Here is a 15,002-nt window from a genome sequence, read left to right as displayed (position 1 = left end):
ATACAGTACTGCGCAAAGGTCTTGTGCCACCACTAAGTTCTTCTTATTTTTTTCTTAACAAGCCAAAATTTCTTGTATTTTTAATGTAGTCTTAAGGAATAGTTTTCCAGGTCCCTAAGGGACTTTTTTTTGCCTCTGATTTTTCAGACCATTTTCAGATGGATGTTTTTGTTAGTGAGGCACACAGTGACCTATAAGATGAATCATTCACGCATAGAAACATCAAGTTAAGGCATGAACCAGTGAGAAACAGGTGCAGATGATGACAGATGTTCAGGCCGGTGATTAGTATACTGGTGATGCTGAGTGCTGAGTGGTTGGAACAGACGAGAGGGGAAACGAGGCTGAAGGTGTTACATAAACAACTGATTTTTAAATAAAATTTTTAGGCACTTTGCAAAACATTTGTTCCCATTTCTTTAATTTAATGATTTCATTCATTTATTATGAAGAAATTAGGGGTGGCTTAAGACTTTTGTACAGTACTGTAATTCTTAGGGAAAAAATAGTTAATTTTAAGAAACATTAAGCATGTTGTTATAGGAGAATTATAACCGCCAGGTGGATTACTCTTCTGAATTTGATCTTGAATTATCAGAAAACGCTAACCCAGTTAATGCAACTGACTTTGGCCCAAAAGCTCACTCAATTATTCACTCACTCATCGACTATACCGCTTAATCCTATATACAGGGTCGTTGTGGCCTGAAGCCAATCCCAGGAGACTTGGACAAGGTGCCAATCCATCACAGGGCACACACACACACACACTCTGGGCAATTTGGAAACGCCAATTAGCCTAATTCGCATGTCTTAGGACTGTATGACGAAACCTGAGTACCTGAAGGAAACCCACCAAGCACAGGCATGAAAACCTCATGCACACAGAGACAGTGAATCGAACCCGGAGCCAGGAGGTATAAGGCGACAGTGCTAACCACTAAGCCACCGTGCTCACATAATTCCCATATAATTTTGGATCTAGATTTGGGACACAGGTTTAAAAGAGGACTTTTAATAACGACCCACAAAAACAGCTATGCCAACGCGGGCCCAAATCTGGCAACCCAACCTCGGCCTAATCGAGTGTCTGGCAGTAGTTCAGCTTCGATAAGATTAATGTAAAGGTGGCTGAATGTCTGTCAGCCCAAAATTGGCCTTGGTTTTCTACTAAAGGAACATAGTTATGAGAGTAAAAATGTACCTCTGGATCCTCTAATGGCTTCTGGGAGTTTACACAGCTAACGACAGAAAGCATTAAGTACTAAAGACCTGACGTGATATGCAAACAGCGTGGAAGTCTTTATTTTTGCCGTTCCGTCTAAAAGGTATTCATAGAACAAGCTCGAATAAAGCGCACGCTAACATTTTGGGGATTTTACAGAAATGCGGTGTAATTAAATGCAGTGGATTTTGTAGATTTTAGGCAACACTGTTCAAATGAGACGAGAACATTTTTGCATTTTGCATCCTAATGAACCCAGATGAGTGAATAATTTGGGAAGATTAGGAAGATCTTAATGAACTCGGATGACTAGAGGAAAATTGGCCGTGCACTTATTGGGTGAGAACAATTCAGTGGATGCAGATGTCTTTAAGGGTGATGACATAATAATTAATTACTAGATAGATAGATAGATAGATAGATAGATAGATAGATAGATAGATAGATGGATGATAGATAGATAGATAGATAGATAGATAGATAGATAGATAGATAGATAGATAGATACTGGATGGATGATAGATAGATAGATAGATAGATAGATAGATAGATAGATAGATAGATAGATAGATAATGGATGGATGATAGATAGATAGATAGATAGATAGATAGATAGATAGATAGATAGATAGATAGATGGATGGATGGATAGATAGATAGATAGATAGATAGATAGATAGATAGATAGATAGATAGATGGATGGATCTAGCAGCCAGTTCACAGATCATACATCAAAGAAGTAACAAGCAAAAATTGCAATAACACAAGGGTAAAGTAAAAAAAATTGATATACTATTTACAATGTAATGAGCATTAATTATAATAAATATGCTCTTTCTATGTACAGGTGCATGATGATTGCATTTACAGTTGAGTAACTGTACATGATGCACCAGCAATTGAAATATTAATAAAAGAGACAATGAATCATTTGGACGAATAACGGATATGAGGTGTTGGTTTTTGGTTTCCTGTTTTTCACTCTGATTTTAAACGCTGTGTTCATCTTGCTTGCAGGTGAGCCAGTTACCTCATGGTTTTGACTCCGAGGTGACGGAGAACGGCGAGAACTTCTCAGTAGGGGAGCGGCAACTTCTGTGTGTGGCAAGAGCGCTGCTCAGACACAGCAAGGTACCAGAACTCACCTGCGCACAGCTGTTTATGAGCGCTCAGGCTCAGTCCGACAGTCCCACGAGAGCATTTAGGCAGGAAACATAACCAGCCCGTAGCTTTATATCCTCCCACACGAATATGTGCGATTCAAAACACATGTCCTCGGCTGCTAGACAACAGGAAGGTCGATCGGCAAAGATATTGCGACATTATGGCTGTACATCGACTTACATGGAGCTACTCATAGGCTTTTGGGTGGGATCTTTTTTTACTTTCCAGGGTTGGCCATCTGAAATTGTTACCGTGTGCTGTTTTGTAGCATTACCTATAGATTTATTTGCTGTCTGCAAGTTAAAGGCTGTTTATGACTCTACCACACACACATCTGGAGTTTTGTGCTAAATCTCAGCATGGAGAAAATAGTGAAACATTGCCACCACATGGCTGAAAGTCGAGGAATGCTGGGAATTCAATTGTTCAAAGAAGAAGGTGTGGGGGGAAAAAGACAGGAAGATCATAAACAGAACATAAATAACTCCTTTATCATCTGGTGTAAAGTGATTTAAATTGTCTAGTTAGGGAACTTTGTACTTTTTTCCAGTATTATTATTATTATTATACAATATAGCTTAAATCTTCTGTTATGCATAAATGTATGGCTTCTGTTTACTTCATATTTCCTACTTTGTTTGTATTGCAGTTCACCTCTCAAACAGCAGGGGGCACATTAACATTACAAACAGCTCCTTTAATGTTTATATCCTATGCATTATTTCTTGTCTTTAATTCGAACCTGTTTGTGTTAGATTTTGGTTTTAGATGAGGCAACAGCTGCCACTGACACAGAGACAGACCGGCTGATTCAGGAGACCATCCGCACGTCTTTCAGTGGCTGTACCACCCTGATCATCGCTCACCGCCTCAATACTGTCCTCAGCTGTGACAGAGTTCTGGTGCTCGACCTGGGTCAGGTCAGTCCGCTTCCCCAATTACTCTTTTATCATTTTTTTTGTTGAGTTTTTTTTTTAGGCAGCTTGGTTAATTGTGGCAACTGGAAAATGTTCTGAAATAGAAACCTTCTGAGCCTTACATGGAGAAAATTTAAAGTTTCTTTAAAATGATAACTCCACGAAGATCACAAGTTCGATTCCCGGGTGATGCTGTAACCTCTCGCAGCCGGAGGTCTAGAGAGAGCTGATTGGCCGAGCTCTCTCAGAGGGGAGGGATGAGAGGTACTTAGTGCTCCCACATTAATCACGGCTCTACAGCCAATCAGGGGCATCTGTGAGCTCGCGCACGCGGAAGGAGCGGATAGCGCTGTCCTCAGAGTGTGTTATGCCGCCCCCAACGGTACGTGAGTAAGCTGTGTGAAAAGATGTGGTCGGCTGACGTCACGTGGTTCAGAGGAAACACATGATAGTCTTCGGCCCTCCCGACTGAGTGGTAGTAGTAGCCTTAATATGGAGCCCCCTAGTGACGGGGAGGAATTGGACGCGACTAAATTAGGGAGAAAATCTGGAAAAATAAAAAAATTGCCAAAAACAATTGTTTGGCAATCTTGGGGGTTTTTTTTCATTGTTTACCAGTATTTGAAATCGAATAGGGTAAAAAAGATAACCCCAGACAAGCTTAAACGCTAATATTTAAATTATATATATTTTATCCTTCATCCATTCATCTGGGAAAATCTGTAGTCCAGCTAGGGAAAGTAGAGGCCAGTGGTGATTACCGTTGTATTTATTCCCAATTTAGGATTACTCAACATTCACACACGCATTTACACACTACGGGGCAATTTGGGAACGCCAGTTAGCCGAACCTGCATGTCACTGTCACTGTTGTGTACAGAATGTGCAACCACCCAAAATGCATATCAGTTATTGACCTCTTTACGGCCTGTTTTTTTCCTTTGTGTGTGACAGATCCTGGAGTTCGACACCCCAGCAAATCTTCTGGCGAAGGAGAACTCGTGTTTCCGTGCCATGGTGGAGGCAGCGAACAGGAATGTCGTCCATTCGGAGAGAACTTGAGCAGCTGTTGGACACGCCGCTGGACTGGACACAAGACCGAGCGCTCTACCAAACCTCGCCTCGCGGAATAAATCTCCTGGACAAAGGGAACGTTTGTTGGGCGATTAGATCAGTGTTACTGTTCAGTGTTGTCCAGCGCTGACTAAATTCAGTGTATTCCAGCTCACAACTGGCTCGGGAAAAATGATCGTTTTTTTTTTTTATTATTAGTGCGCTATAACTGTGACTCAGTTACAACTTTATAGACTTTTGCATTCGGTTTTAATAATGTTTTAGGAGAAATTTCTATTGTTTTGAATTTTTTAATTATGTTAAGAAATGAGGACAATTTCAGGTATGGGCATTTGTGCTGAGTATGGAATAAAGTTTTTCAAATAATGTTCTTATAATGCAGGCAGTAGCAAATTTTGCACATAAAAAATATTTATTTTCAGTGTTAATGAGCAATGGCCTTTGAAATACTTGAGAGATTAAAAAAAAAAACATGCGGTGCTTCGTAAAAGCTGCAGTAATGCACAAGATGACATGCAGTCTGTAAAGAAAACAAAGGGAAAAAAAGAAACAGACAGGTCAGTCATTCCATTTAAGTTAGCACTACAAAGCAGCGGAGTATGCCTCTGAGGGTTTATTTCTGCTCATAAGCTTCATGTTGTGCCTAATGCGTTGTGCAATCAGTGTCTGCGTTTGGGTGATGGGAAAGCATACAGCTGGGGTTTTAGCTTTAGCTTTCTTGAGTGCTTTATGATTCCTCGCGCTGTCCTCCTTTTTCGGCTCTGTTCTCCACACGTGGTTGCTAAATCAAGACGTTTAAGCGACTCGGCCCTCTCAGGATGAGCGGAGTCTGTAGAGGCTCTCACAGCAAGCCATAATGAATCCTGTAAAAAATAAAATCAAACAATTCCACCTGACATCTGCAACTTGCACAAGTTTTTTTTTTTTTTTTTTGTAAACGTGTTTCTTTCTGTCTAATCTCAGTAGCTGTTGCAGTTTCGGAGGTAATACTCTTGCACATGTGCAGGTGTCTGCAATCACACGACAATAATGCAGGAGGTGTTCTTTTTTCTCTGCTATGCTCTGATATTCAGATATTCCTCCGGGAGAGGTTTTGATGGAAGCTGAATGTTTAATTAGACTGAGGACAAAAGCTACGTGCTGTATGATTTATTGTTGTTGTATGATTTATTGTTCACTGTTGAATTGAACCCGTATTGAACGTTTCTTGCTGTATCAAAGTGTTTATTTTACACTTTTGTTATAAAAATGATTTTTTGATTAAAGGTATTATTATATATTACATCATCCTGTTTTTATTGCACAAATACCGTATATACTGTACTTCAACATATACTTTTGACATGACTTCAGCCAAATATTAACACCATTGCCAGGTGAATAATAATTGATAAGCCTTGGGAGAACACATGATCCTCTCACCAGATAACGCTGGCTATGATAGAAATGTATCAGAACACCCAGCACATCACAGCCTGCTGCTTATGGGGCTTAGCAAGCGAAGGGTTCACAGTTGTTGACCCACCCTCCAAATTCCCCAGATCTCAATTCGATCATGCTTTCTGAAGGATTTCCACAACAGAGTACTTTATGTCAGACTAGCGTGAGTACCCGTCATGGCTGGAGTTGTACTTCTTTCATCGTCAGCCAAATACACTCACTGTTCGGTAATCAGAGAGTGAAAACCACTTCTTAAAACGACACCAACATATTAAAATAAAGTTATGTCTGATTGGTATATTCCTTCATGGTTTATGTTGCATAATCCAAAATAGCATTTAAACATAAGTTCAATGAAACAAATTAAACAGAAATCAGTAAATATTAGACTATCTCTATTCAGAACAGCTTATAATATATAATATGTAGGGGAGTGAAGTGTAACCAGCCATAGTGTTAGAGAAAAAGAATTAACGATGGCATGTCCATGTCAACACTAGCACTTCTTTATATGTTTGTGAACATCCTGCATATTTATCCCTTTATAGTTTAATTGCATGTTGAGGAACGTCCACAAATCGAGTCTTTATGAGGTTCCCCATGTCAGAAAGTATAATGTTACATGACTATTTAGATTAGATTCAGATTTATTGTTATTGCACCATTGATCCAAAAATCTAATAATAGCCACAATTACACACATCTCCTTTATACCTGTTTAAGTGAAACTTCCTCCTTTAAAGTCTCTTGTTATGATCAAAATAGCAATTTATTAAATTGAGTACAATAATACAGTAGGTTGCACGGTGGTTTAGTGGTTAGCACTGCCGCCTCTCACCTCCAGGGTCCGGGTTCGATTCCCGGCCAGACTTAATTCCCGTCTCTGTGTGCATGGAGTTTGCATGTTCTTCCCGTGCTTGGTGGGTTTCCCCTGGGGACTCCGGTTTTCTCCCACAGTCCAAAGATATGCAGGTTAGGCTAATTAGCGTTCCCAAATTGCCCGCAGGGTGTGTAGGTGTGTGTATGTGTGTGCCCTATGATGGATTGGCACCCTGTCCAGGGTGTACCCTGCCTCGTGCCCTAAGTCTCCTGGGATAGGCTCCAGGTCCCCGCGACCCTGAATACAGGATAAAGGCGGTATAGAAGATGAGTGAGTAAGTGAGTGGTTTAGTGCTTAGCACAGTGGCACCTGGAGGTGCGATGCCACTGTGCCTCGGGAGGAGGTCCACCTCCTCGGGTCTGTGTGCATAGAGTGTGCATGTTCTCCCCATGCTTGGTGGGTTTTCCTCCAGGTAATTTAGTTTCCTTCCACAATCCAAAGACATGCAGGTTAGGCTAATTAATGTTTCCAAATTCCCAGTAGTGTGTCAGTGTCCTCATCTCATGTCCCCTTAAATAGGCTCCGGACCTCCCGCAACTGAAACTGCTTAGATCTTTTGTCAAGTTGATCAAATTTATTTCCACATTTTATAACAGTCAGAACAGAGCCTTGAGCTTTGTTATTAACTTTAAGAGAGGCCGGTGAGCAGGCAATGTTTTATACACGGCCCTGACACTAAACTGATTAATACGGTTCAGCTGGCACCAATTGTTTTACCCCTGAACCAATACAGTGAGTAGCTTCTTAAAGAATAATGTGGTCAGAAAAAAGATGTTAATGCTCAAATTATTGGTCTTTTTAAGCAAAGAAAACAACTAAGGAGATTGCTGAAAAGATTGGAATTGGGTTAAGAACTGTCCAACATGTTAATAAAACATGGAAGAATAGTGGTGTGCTGTCAACTTCATGGAAGAACTGTGATTGGAGGGGAAAAAAAAACATGAATGAGCATGATCAGAGATTACTTAAGTGTCCACTGTACAAGCCTCTGGAGGTAGTGTTATGATCTGGGGTTGCTTCAGTTGGTCAGGTCCAGGCTCAGCAACATTATGTGGTGATAAAATGAAGTCAGCTGACGACCTGAATGTAGTGATTGACCAGGTTATCACATCTGTGGATTATTTTTAACGAGAATACTCCAGAACGACAATGCAAAGGTAAGTCAGGCTTAAATTGAGTCCAGGAGCATGAGGGACGGTTTTCACACATGAATTGATCCCTGCAGAGTCCAGACCTTAACCCCACTGAACGTCATTGGGATGTGTTACAGGGTGGTTTGACTTTCCCGGTATCAATGCAAGATCTCAACTGAAACTGGTTAATGCAACTTTAGATGTAAAGTGGCATCATGACATTGCATACAGTTTCTGAAACAATGCCATGATGAATGTAAACTGTAATTAGAGCTAAAGATGTTAGTGCGGAGCTCTTTCTCTTGTCCAGGCATTGTACTGTACTGTAGCGGCTCTGCCGTGGTGATAGCAGACACCAGCTTGTTTGGGAGATGTAGACATGCAAAACTTATAATATGTTATTTAATAAAATATCAAAAATGTGGTATAAAGAGAATAAAATTTGAGGTTGACAAAAGCATATGGGTGGCATTGGAAGGTGTCAATATAAAGCAGACAAAGAGTCAAGACACAGAACAATCAGGGAAGGATGCATTAGATGTTTTTAAGACAGGCTGTCTGGAAAATTGGAGGAATAAGTCTTACCGGCAAGTAATGCAACCTATTTGATTCCAAAAGCTGTTAAACAACGAAGAAGAATAAAACGAAATTTCGCCCGATGTCCACACACTTTTAGCCAATTCTTGGGGGGATTTTTTTTTTAATTTTCTCCCTAATTTAGACATGACCAAGTGTGCCAAAAAACATCATCCTGTGTACACTGGTAGCTATGCAACTGCTCCTGTTCTGACCATAGACTGCTAGTTCATCATGGACAGAAGTGAACGTGAAAAAGTCGTTTAAGGTTTAAGTCGTTTGTGTCAAAGTCGTTTAAGGTGTTTTGAGTGCCATGCGCACTTCAACAGTGGTTGAACATTACTGTAAGACAACGAGAATGTTAAAACCATTCAGCAACTTGTGCAAGACGATCATCAGAGAACAATCCACAACACTGCTGCCATTGTCGGTGTGCCCTACGGAACAGTCCAGGCAGTGCTCACGTGTGATCTGAACATGCGCTGCGTCACCAGGCTGCTGAACCAGGAGCAGAAGGAACATCTCGTGAAAGTCCGCCGAGAACTCATCATGTCATCATGCTGTGGACGACCCGTCCTCCATGTTGAGGATCATTTCCATGGTGTATGGGTACGACCCCGAGATTAAGCAACCCTGAGTCTTCTCAATGGAAGAGCCCATCATCTCGTCGTTAATGCTTATTGCCTTTTTTGACATTCCCAGTATTGTGCATCGAGAATTCATCCCCAGGATCCAGACCATCAAATAGTGAATTTTACTGCCAGGTTTGAAGGTGTTCTAGGAAGGACGTGCAACGAAAAACAGAGCTAGTAAACAGAGCTAATCTCGAAAATTTCTCGAATCTCGAAAGACAGACATAGATAAACAGATTTTTTAAATACTATTAAAAAGAAAGAAAGAAAGAAAGTGGGATTTGTATTGGAAGAACTAAAGAAAGAATACTCCATATCTTTGCAAAAAACTATATTTAGAGAATATGAATGTTTTTGTAATAGTTTGTAAAATAAATATCAGCACTCATGTAGAGCTTCATTCACTCGCATTTATTTATCCTTCCATCCACTAAGCTGAGGCCCCTGAGTGAGAGAGAGAGAGAGAGAGAGAGAGAAAAAACCTCTTCTCTAGGCAACACATACGGGTCTTTTGACTTGCCAGTCGTCTTCCCACAATCCTCTCGCACCGGAAATATACAGTACAGACGGGGTACGCCCGTTTTCTTATCAACGAATAGTATTGCCGGGGGCAGGGCTTGGATGAAAACCCCCCAATCCTCTCGCACCGGAAATGTACAGACGGGATACGCCCGTTTTCTTTATCAACGAATAGTATTGCCAGGGGCGGGGCTTGGATGAAAACCCCCCAATCATCTGGCACCGGAAATGTACAGACGGGATACGCCCGTTTTCTTTATCAACGAATAGTATTGCCGGGTGCGGGGCTTGGATATAAAAACCCAGAATCCTCTCCCAGCGAAAATGTACAGACGGGGTACGCCCGTTTTCTTTATCAACGAATAGTATTGCCGGGGGCGGGGCTTGGATGAAAACGGTTGGCACAGAGCAGTAACACTGAGAAAGGGATTGATCCGTGTCGTGAAGCGGAAAAGGGGACAGAGAGACAGACTGAGACCGACAGACAGGGAGCCTGGGGCCGCTGCTATGCCGCTGGGACCATGGCTGCGTTCGGGATGTTGAGTTATGAGCACCGGCCACTGAAACGACCCAGACTCGGTCCTCCGGATGTTTATCCCCAAGACCCGAAGCAGAAAGAGGTCAGTGTGTTTCTTTGTTGAGAAGAGAGAGAAAATATAAAGTGTGCACAAAGAAAATACCATAGTGTGTTAGCTAGCATATATATATATATATATATATATATATATATATATATATATATATATATACACACACACACACACACTCGGAGAGAGAGAGAGAGCTCCACAGGCCTTGCTAACTACATGCTAACTATTAATGTTAATCTGTATATAATAATCTCTCAAACACAGTGTTTATACAAACGTTGAATCCAGAACTGACCTGTATTAGCTTTAACTAGCTCTCTTGCTAACATCGAAGTGTGTGTGTGTGTGTGTGTGTGTGCTTGTCAAGATAAACACTCGGCTTGTTAGCTAGCTCTCTCTCGGCTTTGCTCTGTTGCTCAGTGTGTGTGTGTGTATGGTGTGTATGGTGTGTGTCTTGGTCTCAGAGAAACTCTCCTGCATATTGACTTAAAAGAATGACTAAAGTGATCTACCTCAGGAGTTAAACAGGCCCTGTAGTGCAGATAAATTTTACTAACACACTGCTTTATAGATGATAACTAGCAGACACATCTCAATATCCACTGTTCAAAGGAAAATATCGCAACATTGTTTTACAATGTAGAAAGAAATGTTACAATTGATATTGTGATGTATCTGCTACTTCTGCTCTGTAAATCCTTTATAACGGCTCTAATCTGAGGTGCTGGTTGTTAATCTGTGATTTCTGAGGCTAAATGAACTTCTCCTCTGCAGCAGAAGTAAGTCTTGGTCTTGCTTTCCTGTGAAGGTCTTCATGAGACCATTCATCCGTTTCATCATGGTGCTTCATGTTTTTTTTGTTTTTGTTTTTTTGCAAATGAAACACATTTTCCAATAGGAAATAATGCAAATGCAAATAATCTGTTCCAGCCACCCAAAGATATTACAAATATTACGAACGACCAACACTGTAATCATATTTTTGCATGTAAAAACAAAAAATTAGAAAAAAGCATGAAGTAAAATATAAAATAAATAGATGTTAAACCTCACTTAACTTTAATTTATGATTCCTCTTGACTCTCGACTGCTTTAAAAACTAAATTAAAATCGACTCCCTTTTCTTTTTGCTGCCATGCTTGCTAACGTTTTTGAAACCTGTGGTGCTGTGTCTTCACTAAATCTTCCACTAAATGAGAAAAAAAAACGTAAAAAAAAAATGTAAACTTGGCTTTCCTCTGACGCAGACAAGTTCTGAATGTCACTTTTTAAATGTGACTTTCGTGCCGTAGAATAATAATTGGTTGTTGTTGTTGCTTGGGAAATTTCCAGGGTTGCCATAGAAAGTATAAAATAAATCCAAACTTATGTCCAAACTGTTTTAATGTACCATACTCGAATAAATTGTGTAAAACTCGCACACCCTAGGAGCGCAAAACTCTAATACAATCAACCTGTTAAAAGAAAAAAAGAAGCAAGATTATTTAAATGTGTGCAGTAATGTTTCTCTCTCTTTCAGTTTGGGTATTTTACCTGGCGTCATCTTAGACTTAGGCGGATATGTTTGCTCTAACGACCCTTGTTTTATCTTATTTTATATATATAAAATATATATATATTTTTTATTATATATAATTATAATTATTCTTATATTGTTATATCTCAATATATGTTTTATTATTCCCACGGGAAGAATAAACATATATTGATCTCTCCATTCATCTTCAGTTTCCATAGTCTACTTTCCTTTCCTTGAAGTAAGTCATGCTGTGTCATGCTTTCATTCTGTTTCTTCCCCACACTTTGTCTATACACAGTAAACTATTACTATGATCTGGTATATTGTGTGGAAAAAAGAAAGAAAAAGTGCTAGATTATTAGTACATTAATTATTCATGTTTATCAGAAAAGCATCAGCATCTGAATAGAACCGATACTTGGTCAGTGATTCCTGGACAAAAGAAAATTTCCAAACCTCCTTCAGGTTATTGAAATAGCTGCACTTTGTTTAAACTGTAAATCTATTGTTTTATATTCATGCGTCCGACTAGTGCAGATTTCTTATTTTTTTAATTACTTGATCTTTATTTCTGGACTTTATGTATTGTTTGTATTGTACAAATGATCGGTTTAAAAGAAAAAATATGAAAAATGATTTATAAAAATACAAAAACATGTAGAGAAATAAGATGGATTGGCACCCTGTCCAGGGTGTACCCCACCTTGTGCCCAAAGTCTCCTTGGATAGGCTCCAGACCTCCTGTGACCCTCTGTAGAAGATAAATGAATGATGATTTATAGATGCGTGCAATAATGTTTTTCATCATTTGCATGGTCTGATCAGTAAATCACATTGCAATTGTGATTTAAACTGTGATATAACTATTTAAATGCACCATTTTGTATTCAAACTTATTTATTTTGGCTAACAGCAAATAATGACACAAAAGAACTCGTTTAGAGGATGTTCGCCCATTAGGAGATCTGAAATTACTGGAGCTCAACACATTACCAAAACCTGGAAGAGGAGCGTGCTGAACTGTCAACTTTGTGGAAGAAATGTGGTCAGATAATCATGAATAGAGATCACCTAAACGCTTAGTGAAGTCGCATGGTTAAAAACACAGCTTTGATAAATACTGGAAGTAAGAGCATTTTCCTACACACACCATGTGATGGGAACTCGCAGGGCTGGGGACTGAACAGCTGTGTGGTTTTAAAAAAAAAACTTGAGACTAATCAGAAAAAAGGCAAATTCAGTTTGCTAGGGAGCTTAAAGGGTGGACTTTTTGGAGCAATGGAGAAAGGTCATGTGGTCTGATGAGTCCTGATCGACCCTATTCCAGAGCGATGGGTGCGTCAGGGTAAGAAGGGAAGGTATTTTTTGGCTGTGCACTGTATGTTGCTGGTTGGCTTTTTAATTGTTAAAATAGACAGATAAATAGAATAAATTTAAGCTTTTTCAGTACCATATTATTTTACATTCAAATTTTTTAAAGAAAAGTTCTTAATTTATTTACAATATCTGCAAAAACATTCAGCATAATTTGATGCTGACCCATCATATGAATAATATTAATTATTATTATTTATATAATTAAATATCGGCTTATGAATAAATACAATTAATGGACCCTATTATTACTGATTTATTGTACCGAACACGTTGATAAAAAGATGCACATTATCTATTTGTATGTTTTATTATTCTCGAGTTTTTAATTAATTTATTTGATAAAATTGTTCATTTTCTCTCGCTCTCCTTGTGTCTCTCAAGCGTCTGATGTCCAAAATTTTCATTATCTCCTGGTTAACATTATTGCTATGGTGGTGATTTACACTGCTGAAGTGAAATCTGAAAGCCATACACTCTCTGATTCGACCTTACACACTCGACACGTCGAGACATCACGGCGCTAACTAACCTGACGTTCTGACAGAATTCTAATAAAGGTCGTATTAAAGGTTTCTCTGTATGGTGTGCTTCATACTCCTGCGCATGTCCTCGTGTGACGGATTGCCAGAATGTGCTGGCTGTAGTTTAAAGCTGATTAACTCACGGCTATAAGGAAGATGTAATGGGATTAAAAAGTGGACTCGTAGGAACAGTCACATTGATGATAAACGCCTGCTCACTCACAGGTTCTTCAGGTCTAGTGTTTATATAACAAGCTACACATATAGTGTTTATTATATGCTTGAACAGATGATATTTTGTTTCTGACCTGTGTTGGACTGTGAACTCCGAAATTAGTATTAGTATTCTTTCTTTTGCCATTTTCTATCATTATGCTTCCGGATTGATTCATTGACACCAGTAAGGCCGACTCATTTCCTTGACACCCCCAATCCTCCAAATTAAAAATCTTGTATATAATTGTAAATATTGGTATCTGGTGCACTGCAGCGTCTATTTTTTGTACAATACACGTTTGCTACTTCCACCATTTATTCATGTGTACGAATGTCCGGTCCGTTCGTATCTGTGGAAATTCGTAACTCAAATGTTCCCAAGTTGGGTTCTTGTATAACTTAAAAAAATAAATAAATAAACGCTTTTATGGTCAGTGTTGGTAATACGTGACTTGCCAAACAAAAGAACCACAAGAGGTCTAGTCCTAGCTAGTGATGGGCAGATCTGTTTGATGACGAGCGGCATCCAGGAATTATTGATGCCATGATCTCGCATGGATGTTACACCTGCAGCTGGGTTCTGTTCTGTACTAGTCTCTGTCTCAAGCCGTGGTGTGAGTGTCTCTCATGACTTTTTTTTTTTTGGGGGGGGGGGGGGTGTTAAAAAAAAAACTCTGCAACTAGAATCTGATTAAGAACAGCATCAGTTATTGTTCTGTCAATTTCATTATGAGTCCTAGCTATCCAACAACTTATCAAACTGTGACATCTACTGTGCGAGGAAACCACACTTATCTTGCAAGATCTTAGTTGTCTTTAGACGAACTGGCTGTTTTCGGTAAGCTGGTAAAAAGCAGAGGCGTGGCGAGAAAGTTAAGTCAGTAATCACCGTACGCTATTATCACCAAGTGCTGGTAGGGGTGGGCGATATAACCAAAATCTTCTATCACGGTAAAAGGAATTTTCTACCTCGATAACGATATATATCACAATATAGCAACTTGTATCTGAAAATGCATAAATAAAAATTCTAACACAAAGAAACTGTTTTACGTAATGTCACTTTATTTAAACTGTGAATTGCTGAGGTTTGCCGCATTTTTTTACTTTGGCCATATTTGTTTGGATGCTTGGATTTCAGATGATAGGTTTGACGTGTTTCCACCACTTGTTAAAACAGTGCACTTGCATACCTTGCAAATCACCTTCATCCTCTTT

The 15,002-nt window shown here is 39.5% G+C and overlaps 2 protein-coding genes across 6 annotated transcripts in view; both read left to right on the top strand.

Annotated features, from left to right (window-relative positions):
* wu:fb13g09 (ATP-binding cassette sub-family C member 5) overlaps window positions 1-5,535 on the top strand; it is a 39,423-nt gene extending 33,888 nt beyond the window's left edge. For all 3 annotated transcript variants that reach the window (XM_053480121.1, XM_053480103.1, XM_053480111.1), the window contains exons 27-29: window positions 2,244-2,357; window positions 3,146-3,310; window positions 4,262-5,535. In XM_053480121.1, coding sequence (XP_053336096.1) covers window positions 2,244-2,357; window positions 3,146-3,310; window positions 4,262-4,369 — 387 coding nt within the window. In that variant the 3' untranslated portion in view covers window positions 4,370-5,535. The remainder of the gene's footprint in view (window positions 1-2,243; window positions 2,358-3,145; window positions 3,311-4,261) is intronic.
* A 4,358-nt stretch (window positions 5,536-9,893) lies between these two features.
* med12 (mediator complex subunit 12) overlaps window positions 9,894-15,002 on the top strand; it is a 42,403-nt gene continuing 37,294 nt past the window's right edge. For all 3 annotated transcript variants that reach the window (XM_053515383.1, XM_053515375.1, XM_053515366.1), the window contains exon 1: window positions 9,894-10,181. In XM_053515383.1, the coding sequence (XP_053371358.1) occupies window positions 10,083-10,181 (99 nt within the window). In that variant the 5' untranslated portion in view covers window positions 9,894-10,082. The remainder of the gene's footprint in view (window positions 10,182-15,002) is intronic.

This window comes from Clarias gariepinus, chromosome 2 (assembly GCF_024256425.1).
Source record: "Clarias gariepinus isolate MV-2021 ecotype Netherlands chromosome 2, CGAR_prim_01v2, whole genome shotgun sequence".
NCBI classification, from domain to species: domain Eukaryota; kingdom Metazoa; phylum Chordata; class Actinopteri; order Siluriformes; family Clariidae; genus Clarias; species Clarias gariepinus.
The sequence above is the reverse complement of the archived record's forward strand: the minus strand, read 5'-3'. Positions and strand labels throughout refer to the sequence as shown.